This window comes from Gossypium hirsutum, chromosome D10, assembly GCF_007990345.1.
Source record: "Gossypium hirsutum isolate 1008001.06 chromosome D10, Gossypium_hirsutum_v2.1, whole genome shotgun sequence".
In the NCBI taxonomy this organism is placed as follows: domain Eukaryota; kingdom Viridiplantae; phylum Streptophyta; class Magnoliopsida; order Malvales; family Malvaceae; genus Gossypium; species Gossypium hirsutum.
The window spans coordinates 9,239,678-9,250,497 of NC_053446.1; the positions used below are offsets into that span (position 1 = coordinate 9,239,678).

The 10,820-nt window shown below is 31.8% G+C and overlaps 1 protein-coding gene across 1 annotated transcript; it reads right to left on the bottom strand.

The window, feature by feature from the left end:
• Positions 1 to 7,197: 7,197 nt before the first annotated feature.
• LOC107915856 (protein LURP-one-related 12) lies at positions 7,198 to 8,250 on the bottom strand. The gene is made up of 2 exons (XM_016845056.2): positions 7,860 to 8,250; positions 7,198 to 7,776 (listed from the first exon to the last, which is right to left on the bottom strand). The coding sequence occupies exons 1-2, from the start codon at positions 8,082 to 8,084 to the stop codon at positions 7,378 to 7,380; spliced, it is 624 nt and encodes a 207-aa protein (XP_016700545.1). The 5' UTR covers positions 8,085 to 8,250; the 3' UTR covers positions 7,198 to 7,377.
• Positions 8,251 to 10,820: the final 2,570 nt, after the last annotated feature.

Below are 10,820 nucleotides of genomic sequence, written 5' to 3' on the forward strand. Positions count from 1 at the left end.
AGTTCTATGAAGGAGTTAAAAGAAACGTTCACATCAATGCCATACATGAAGACAACTGAAAAAGGACATTGTTAGGCATCTACCCTTATAAACTTGGGAGTGTTCTGGATAATCGGACTGCAGAAGAAATCCCTATCGTATTTAGAGCTTATTTAGAGTAATATTCGAAACACACTTGTTGCTTTCAGCCTAGAGGCAATAAGAACTCATTTGTGAAATAGGCTCATGTCTGAACATCATTATTTTAATGCATCTTTGCAATCATTTTTTTTGAGCCAATATTCTTTCATTCTTTACGAATAATTATTTTTTATTCTTTCATTCTTTTGGATTTTCTTCCAAATCAATCTTTCATTCATAATCATACTGTACAGATAATTATTCTTTTATACCTACAATAGGTCCTTGGATATCAACGACATGAGTGACGTTGCTACAGACTCAGAATCTCCTTTTGAGTGAGACATGTGTTTAGAGGGGTCTCATGACTTTGAAGATGACATAGATTGTAGCCTATTTTCAGACCTGTTAAGGGTGGTAGAACAAGTCAAGAAACGGATCTTACCCTACAAAGAATCATTGGGATACATGACTTCTCCTTATGTGGGGCATGAAGGTCATTTGGTCGATCTCGCCAAAAGAGTCTGACGGTTATCGATTCATCTTTGTGGTCATCAATTACTTTACTAAGTGGGTGGAAGCTGCTTCATATGCTAATGTCACAAAGTCGACAGTTAACAAATTCTTAAAGAATCATATTTTAGTATGGAACGCCAAAAAGATCATATCTGACAATGTACTAAATTTGAACAACAGCACAATATCAAAAGTTTGCAGTCTGTTCACAATTAATGCCATATCGCCAAAAAAAGATGGCAAAAAAAAACTCTGCCGGGGCAATGCCTTTTTCTTGGGACTATCGCAGTTTTGCCTATTGAAGACTAGATTCTCTCTCTTTGAGCTTTTGGATCCAATCTCGATTGAAGAGGAATGTTCAAATTTATCCGTCATGGTCAAATGCGCCAAAAGCAAATGATGCGAGCTCAAAAAAAAAAGGGACCGCCCTAGAGAATTCCATGAGGGGGACCTGGTATTGAAGAGGATCATTCCCATACAAAAAGAACTTCATCCCAAGCTGGAAAGGACATTATGTGGAAGGCATTATCTGGAAAAGCGTCGATTTTGATCAGAAGGGATAACAAGGACATGCCTAATCCTATGAGTTTAGATTCAATAAAAAAATAGTTAAAAAAAAAGAGAGGACCAAGGTAAAAACCCGCAAAGGGCAGCTTGAGTCCAAAAAAAAGTGATGTGAAAAAAAATGAAGAAATGAAAACAAAAATAAAATGGAGAGGCTAAGGTGAAAACCCGCAAAGGGCGTCTTAGACCAAAGGTGGATTTGAGTTGAAAACCTGAAAAGGGCGGCTCAAATATTGATTAGAATGGGGCATGAGGTAATCAGAGTAGCTCAAATTACTGATCAAAATAGGATAGACAGTGGTCTTGCTATACCTGAATCAGCAGGAAAGGGTATGCGACATCTTGGGGCATCAACAGAGTACTGTAGATCTCCTAAGCACATGTCAAACTCAAAATGGTCTTCAGAAAGTTTGTGTAGAGAAGTTCAAGCTGCGATATCTGGGGCACCCAATTTTCATACTATTTATGTTGAATTTGTTATTCTTGGAATACTTCATTCTTTTCTAAGATACACATTCCCAATCAATTTCTTTGTTATCCTTCTTTACTATTTTTGATAATTCATTCCTTTCGAGCTATGCTCAGAACTAACTTTATTCTTATCCATTTTTATGACCTTTTTGCAAGCATGTTGCATTGGAATAATGATTAATGGACTAATAAAACTTTCACAATGGAGGTTTTGCATATTACTCTAGAAGTTTCTAAATAATACAGGAACCTAAAACAGGACTATTGTTTAGAAAGCACCAAGTTTAAAAGCTGGAAATCTGAGAAGGAAGAGTCCAAATTAAGACTTTCTCTTTGGATTTTATTGTCAAAAACATTGATTGAGTAACATAACAAGATGTCAGTTTGGTGACAAAGCTTAAAATGAACAAGCAAGTAATGATCACCAGACAATAGAAAGAGGTTACCTCAGAGAAGAGAGCCTTCATTTGCGCATGAGCCTTTGGTACGATACCCTGGGAATGGTGTAAGAGACCAGAAAAATTTAGATCCTGTATCCTTGAATTGTGATAGGAGAGGATTGAAGAAGCCATATACCCTTGGATTACAGTGGGAGAACGATGATATGAATTTTTGCGCCCTGATGGATTAAACTTTAAAGTTTACAGTGGGGGCAACCTGGTTAAATGTTTCTTCAGAGAAGCCAGTCAAGCAAGAAGGCGTTATAGCACGTCAGTTACAAAGCCTTAATAAACTTCGAGTAATGACAACCTAAGCGGGATCATTCTCGGAAAATTAAAATTTTGCATTCATGTAAACACCATTCGCACATGTCTAGTTAGGAGCATTTGATGCATTTTGATTATGCCATCCTAATCATTAGGCATAATTAGATTTATTATACAGGTCATGTTCCCCAGAAAACAGATCAGTGAAAAAGTAGATCTTGTCTTCATGTATTGGCGTGAAGTAGATCGAAGATAGCAGATCCTGTCTTCCTATATTGGTAGGAAGTGGATCGAAGATGCAGATCTTATCTTCCCATATTGGTGGCGAAGTAGATCGAAGAAAGCAGATCTTGTCTTCATGTATTGGCGTGAAGTTGATCGAAGATAGCAGATCCTGTCTTCCTATATTGGTAGGAAGTGGATCGAAGATGCAAATCTTGTCTTCCCATATTGGTGGCGAAGTAGATCGAAGAAAGCATATCTTGTCTTCATGTATTGGCGTGAAGTAGATCGAAGATAGCAGATCCTATCTTCCTATATTGGTAGGAAGTGGATCGAAGATGTAGATATTATCTCCCTAAGCAGTAGTGGAACAGATCGAAGACGGTAAATATTATCTTTCCAAGATAGTGGGAAGTAGATTTAAGTCACCAAGTCTTGTTTCCCTGAGCAGCAGCGGAGTAGGTCGAAGATTGTAGATCTTATCTCCCTAAGCAGTAGTGGAGCAGATCAAAGACGACAAATCTTATCTTTCCAAGATAGTGGGAAGCAGATTTAAGCCACAAAGTCTTGTCTCTGAGCAACAGTGGAGAAGGTTGAAGATTGTAGATCTTATCTCCCTAAGCAGTAGTGGAGCAGATCAAAGACGGAAAATCTTATCTTTCCAAGATAGTGGGAAGCAGATTTAAGCCACAAAGCCTTGCCTCCCTGAGTAGCAGCGGAGAACGTTGAAGATTGTAGATCTTATCTCCCTAAGCAGTAGTGGAGCAGATCGAAGATGGAAAATCTTATCTTTCCAAGATAATGGGAAGCAGATTTAAACCACCAAGCCTTGTCTCCCTGAGCAACAGCGGAGTAGGTTGAAGATTGTAGATCTTATCTCCCTAAGCAACAGCGGAGTAGGTTGCAGATTGTAGATCTTATCTCCCTAAGCAGTAGTGGAGCAGATTGAAGACGGCAAATCTTATCTTTCTAAGATAGTGAGAAGCAGATTTAAGCCACCAAGCCTTGTCTCCCTGAGCAGCAGCGGAGTAGGTTGAAGATTGTAGATCTTATCTCCCTAAGCAGTAGTGGAGCAGATCAAAGACGGCAAATCTTATCTTTCCAAGATAGTGGGAAGCAGATTTAAGCCACCAAGCCTTGTCTCCCTGAGCAGCAGCGGAGTAGGTTGAAGATTGTAAATCTTATCTCCCTAAGCAGTAATGGAGCAGATCAAAGACGGCAAATCTTATCTTTCCAAGATAGTGGGAAGCAGATTTAAGCCACAAAGCCTTGTCTCCTTGAGCAGTAGCGGAGAAGGTTGAAGATTATAGATCTTATCTCCCCAAGCAGTAGTGGAGCAGATCAAAAACGAAAAATCTTATCTTTCCAAGATAGTGGGAAGCAGATTTAAGCCACCAAATCTTATCTCCCTGAAGTTGCAGAGGAGCGGATTACAACCTTGGAACTTATCTCTCTGAAGTTGTAGAGAGCAGATCCCATTTAGTCTTATCTCCCTGAAGTTGCAGTGGAGCAGACTCAAGAAAGCAAGCCTTATCCTCCTGAAATTGCAGTGGGGCATACTAAATAAACAAATCCTGTCTCCCTAAGTTGTAGTGGAGTGGATTAGAGTGATAGGTTTTATCTCTCTGAAATTACAGTTAAGTAGATTAAAAGTTACGAGTCACCAATCCTATCTCTCCGACGTTGCGGTGGAGTGGATCGAGACACCAATTCCTATACCTCTGAAGATGCAGTAAGATGGATATGGCTGCTTGAAGAAGAAGAGCACCAAGGTCCAGTGTGACCGGGCAAAAATTGACCATTTCTAAAGTCTTTGCTTCGTTCCTGTTACACGACAACGAACAAAGAGGGACAGCTGTAATACCCAATTTTAGCCCGGGCTCACATATGGAAACATAATCTTCGAGGATATGTAATCTTAGATATGATATGCAATCTTAGATATGATATATGCAATCTTAGATATGATATGTAATCTTAGAAGATATGATTTTGTAATCTTAGAGATTTAATTTGTAGATACCCTTTAATCTCAGCCGTTGATGTAATTGATCTGTACCGTTGGATTTGGGGAGGCTCTACTATAAATAGAGGCCTCTCCCTTCATTGTAAAGGGGGAGGAAAAAGAGGGAGGAGGAATAAAAAAGAGAACGATTGGCAGTTTTTTAAAGGTGGCTTACTATTTTTTTCTTTCGATTATTTTTTTACTTATTTACGATTTTAAAAAAGGGGAGAAGGTGATACCACTGCGAATTTTATTTAGCCCCTCCACCTTTTAATGTTTTTGTAATTAAGTTTTTTATTTTTTTAATTTACCCTTTTATTTATTTTAAATTCCAATTTAATCCTTTTGAACGGTGCCGTTTTAGAGGAGAAGGGAAAATTGCCCTTCCAGCCCCTCTATGTAATTCTTGCGTTTAATTTAATCCTGCAGATTTTATTTATTTGCAGATTTACCCTATATTTTTACTTGCAATTCAATTTAGTCCCTTTTTCATATTTTCTTTAAAAATCAATATTTTTTTTGGATAATGCAATTGTTTTTATCTTATCTTATAATTTTCATATGTAATTATTATTATTTTGTATATATATGTTTTTAAAAAAGAGCATGTATTATGTTTTATTTTGAAATTATTATTTTTCGCATACTTGTATAAATATATATACTTGTTTTATTTATTTAATTATTTTTGGTATTATTTATTTCAAACCTATATATACTTCTATGTATACTTGTATGCACTTTTTGTTATTTATTTTAATTATTCGCTTATCAATTTATGTTTGCATATCGTTTATTATTATCTTGCCCATTTATTTGATATTTTGTATGTCATAATTATTTATTTATTCATATTATTTCTATGCTATTGTAATATTTATTATTGCCTTGTATATTTAATGTAACATCACATCACTTTTTTACTTGATTTCAAACTTTCCAAAATTAAGATAAATGCTTGTATTTAGGATTTTCAAGGAAATTGAGCCCTAACGTATTGGGTTCCGATTTTCTTCGTTAAATCTAACAATCGAGCAATTTCTCTTTAATCAAAAAAATAAGAATTCATTATTGGGAATTCAACACGTTGTGTCCTAACGTATTGGATGTGACGCATTGATTTCTCGAAATGAAATTTTTTCTAAAAAATAATAAAGGGAATATTCCGAGTTTGGGATTTTAAAGGAATTGTGCCCTAACGTATTGGGCCGCGATTCCTTAAATCTTGGATAAATGGATATTCTTTTAATTTTTTCATTATACGAGTATTCTGACCTAATTCATTTTGGAGGAAATTAGAATGTTGTGCCCTAACGCATTGGGTGTGGCATTTTTCTTCTCTGAAATGAGAAGGGTCTTAATACGTAACGTTTTAAGTTTTTAAGGATTATATTTTTCAAATTTTCGACATTAAGACATTAATTAACTAGGTACCAATTTTTGGGCGTTACGAGGGTGCTAATCCTTCCTCGTACGTAACTGACTCCCGAACCCGTTTTCTAAACTCGTAGACCAAAGCTGTTTTTTAGGTGATCCAATCAAACCCTAATAAAAGATTGGTGGCGACTCCCAATTTTTATTTTTTTTAAGTCGACAACCTAAAACTTTTATTTCTCAAAAAAATGGTTTCGACAAACAAGAAAGTGATCGGTTAGTAAAAATAGACAAACAAGTCTAAAAATTTTCCTAAAAAAACTAACAATACACTAATCAACAAAAGTTGTAAAAATTCTTTGTAACCCATATTTTATTAGAAAATCCTATGGTGGATACAAATTTGTTCTATGTTGGATAATTGAAAATTTTCACTCAATTCCTCTGATTCTTCCGAAGCATTGAATTTACAAAGAAAAAGATTTGGATATCAATGATAATAATGAGGATGGGTTGAGTTCTGAACCCAAGGTCTAGATTCACAAAGTTCTTAATAGCATCAAAGAAAATCATTTTGGAAAGAGAAAGAATGGAAGAAAGGGTTTTATTATGATGTTAAAACAAGAACCAAATGGAGTTTCACCCGTAATAAGATGGTGAGTGACGACAATTAGGTTTAGAAAAGAAAGGATTCCTCATTTTTAGAAAAGTTTGAACTTGAAGGCCAAAAATTTTTTTATTTATAAATGTATTATTTTAATAACTAAATTCCATTCCATAATATTTTTTAAGAAATTCCATATCATTTTGCCATGTGGAAAAAAATGAAACTTTAAAAACAATTAAACAACTGTAATTGTCACAACATAAGTTCAGTTAGTTTTAATGATCAACGTTAGTCAAATGGTCTATTTGATTAATTTTCTCAGTTGAAGAACTTAATTGGATGTAAAAAAGTCGGAAGAACTTAATTGATTTTTTTTAAAAAAAAAATTCAAGCGCCTTTATACGATAAAGATTTTTCCTTTTATTCTTTCCTTTTTTGGCCAAATTATTGTTTATTTTATTCTTTATATCTATTTTATAGTTTATGTTTAGAGCTCATAATTGTTACTCTAAAATAATATATTCTTCAAAGTTCAAACTTGCTTCTCCCGAAAGAAAATTGTTGTTTATTTTAATTTATGCAAATTTAATCTAAATGCAATTTAAAAAAAAAAATAGAAAGCTATATTAAAAGGGACGTTATATTATAGTTCTCAATCTTTTTCACATTATATGCAAGCATTTTCCGCATCCCTTTTACAAAAATAAAAAATAAAAAAAAGTGAAAATATAATAATAATAATAATAATAATAATAATAATAATAATAATAATAGAAGAAAAATTAGAAACATTAGCGGTGTGTGGTAGGGAAGGCCTCAGCCTCATAATAATTTTGGACATAATCATCACCATGGATCTGATCAATAACAAGTACCAACCCCATAGCAAAGGCTCCATCAAAGCCTGGTTTTAAGGAAAGCAAAAACACATCCTTCCCAAGTACCACCTTCCTCGAAGCATCAACTTTCCGTTTGATCTCAGCCATTGATTCCTTCCTTGCATTCAATATCTTGCAGCTTCGTTGCCCAAAGTTCCCTTCGATCTGGTACTCCTCTCCTGGATTGTTCAACATTTCAACTATCATCCCACACCGTCCGATTATTGATGATCTTTTCACACTGAATATCGGTTTCTGTCCTTCCGATCTTTCCCCTACAAACCCTTCCCACCGCTGATGCAAACTCGGCCTCTGCGAGAAGGACACGCCAACTAACTAACCCTACATGAACCGAGTCAAATCGTTCGAATTAAAAAGAAAATGAAGAAACATACCTTTTTTCTTAGGGTGAGTAGGCATTTTCCATGAGCATCCATAAGAACAAGTTGACCTTTATCACGAGGAAGAGGGCCGTAGGAGTCGACTCGGAAGAGTAACTGGCCTTTACAGTCGTAAACAATGAAGCCATCGTTGGCGAAGAAAAGAGAAGTTTTAAGAACAGTGAGATGCTTCTCTTGTTCGTAAATATATTCGCCATCTACACCCAAACCTGCTTTCATTTTTGTTCCGCTCTATTATAACTAATCCAGGGTGTTTTAATTTGAAGCAAAAGAGGGAAAAACAGTGAAGAATTTTGAGTTTAAATGTGAGGGACTGAACTGAAATAGAAAAAGTAGACGTTGAACGGAAGATTTATAGTGCCTTTAGGAGGAACATGCAACACGTTTCAGACAGAACTGAATGCTCGATTGGAAATTTCATTTTCTTATTTGTTTTCGGCATTTAAATTATGATTGCCCACGTGTTTTTTTCCTTTAATATAAGGTAATAAATATCCACAAAAAGAATATTATTAATTATTATCCAAAAAAATAAAGAATGTTTGTATTTAGAAATACGTGAGTTAGGGCCCTCGACTGTCTCTATATAAAAAAAGCCATTTGTCTTCAATTTTATAAAAAAATTTGTTTTAGTCGTTTATTTAATATTTAATATTTTTAGTTCTTAAATTTATATTTTTTATCAAATCACTCCAAAATAAATAGAAAAATTAGGCTCATTTGTTTCACTGAAAATAATTTTCGGAAAATAATTTCTGGAAAATGACTTACTTTTCTGAAAAAGCTAATATTTTCTGGTGTTTGGATAAATCTATGTAAAATATTTTCTTTTGTTTAGAAAATTCTTTAAAAATATTTCATAGAAGTCGTTTTCAATTAAACAAATATACATTTGAGATTTTTTTTTCATTGTTTAATTGAGTTTATTTTATATCTATAATTTTATATTTTACATTGTTTTTACATATACTAAAAATATTTTGTTAAATTTAGGTTCATTGCAATGATCATTTTTTAGTTACATGACTACCAACTGAGTATTTTTTATTTACAAATGTGACATTAACAAAATTGACAAAAAAAAATCAACAATGTCAGCAGTTGGACTTGATTTTCAAATCTGGAAAGTAGAGGGACTAAATTCTTGAAAATAAAAGTACAGAAACTAAATTATAAATTTGTGAAAAGTATATAGACTTATGACATATTTTAACATTTATACCACAAAACATTTATTATTAATATATCCATAATTGCAATAAATATTTAGTATTAAAAAATTAATATTAATATTTTCAATAATATGTGAATAATATTATTTAAAATTATTATTTTTAAAATTTACTATAAAAATAAAATTTAAATATTAAATAATTTATTAAAAATAATAAATTATATTAATTATATTAATAATTTATTATATGACTAAATATAAATAATTAAATACGTATATTTAATAATATTAAAAACTATAATATTTTATATTAATATTTTAAATATTTTTAAAAATAAAAATAAAATTTATTATATTATTAAACATGATTTAAGTTATATATAAAAGTAAAATTATCTATTAAGGAGCTTTTTTCCGGAAAATAACTTACGCTTTTCAAAAGGATAAGTCATTTTACAAGGAAAAAGGCTTATTTTCTATTAACCTGTAAGTCATCTTCTGTTGACCAAGCTGTTTTCTGTGAAACAAACACAGAAAAATGCAGAAAACATTTTCCGTAAAACCTTTTACATGTAAACAGACAGACCCTTATTGTTTTCTAATTTTACTAATTTGGCATACACATGAATGATACGTAAATATTTAATTAATTTTTTTAAATTTTAAGAATTCAAAAAATTGTAAAAGTATTTTTAAAATTAAAATCACTAAAAATATAAAAATTATTTAAAAATTTAATATTTTTAAAATTTTTAAAAATTAATTAAATGCTGACATGCCATCCTTGTGGCAATCCATGTGTATGACATGTCAGCAAATTTAACAAACGTTAAGTTTTCCATCCATTTTAGGAAGATTTGACAAAAAAAATGTAAGTTTAAAGATTAAAATAACTTTTTTTTATATAGTTTGAGAGTCAAATAAAGCATTATATCAAAAGAAAAATATGATTTAACTTAGTTATCGTTATTAAATTAAATCAATTAATGAAATGTAACTTTAAATACAAATTTAGAATAAAAAAAGATTAAATATAAAAATGAGAAAAAATTGAAGAGTTTAGCTGCCAAAGTAAGTTTGAGTATAAAAATATATATAATTTAGAGGTCAAACCATTCTCTAAAACTCTTATTTACTGTTAGTACTTAGTAGTGTAGAATATGAGAACAAATCATTAAAACTGAAATTAGATGAATTTAATTTTAAATTTTTACGATAATGTGGTATATTTTATATAAAAAATTAAACAAAATGAGATAATATGATTAATTATCGTTTGTACAAATATAACGATTATGTGTAAACTCTAAAACGAAGAAAATTCTAAAATATTTAGATTTTAGATTTGATAATTCAACAAACTTCATTGTGATGTATTATTAATAAAAATAATTAATTAGATTATGATATAATACAATGTGATTGAAAATTTACGTAAAAATAATATTTATATAAAAAATAAAGGTTTATGGGTGCAGATAGGGGTGTTCATTCGGTTAACCGACCCGAAATAACATTAACCGAATTAACCGACCTTTCAAAATCTTTAACCGTTAACCGAACCAAAATTTTATCGGTTAATTCGGTCGGTTAACCGAATTAACTGAAAATTATATGTTTTTTTATTTTTGGTTAAAAATTAACCGAATTACCTGAATTGCCCGAATTAACCGAATTAACCAAATTGAATCACTACATAATTAAATTATTTTTAGACTTTTAGACTTTAGTTTTAGTCTTAGTTTTAAATTTTTATTTTTATTTATTAAATTATTTGTAAT

Bases quoted from the DNA above. Each gene is read 5' to 3' on its own strand.
- LOC107915856 (XM_016845056.2), bottom strand. From the start codon at position 8,084: ATGAAAGCAGGTTTGGGTGTAGATGGCGAATATATTTACGAACAAGAG. The intron at 7,777-7,859 runs GTATGTTTCTTC...TCCTTCTCGCAG, and splicing joins TACTCACCCTAAGAAAAAAG to AGGCCGAGTTTGCATCAGCG.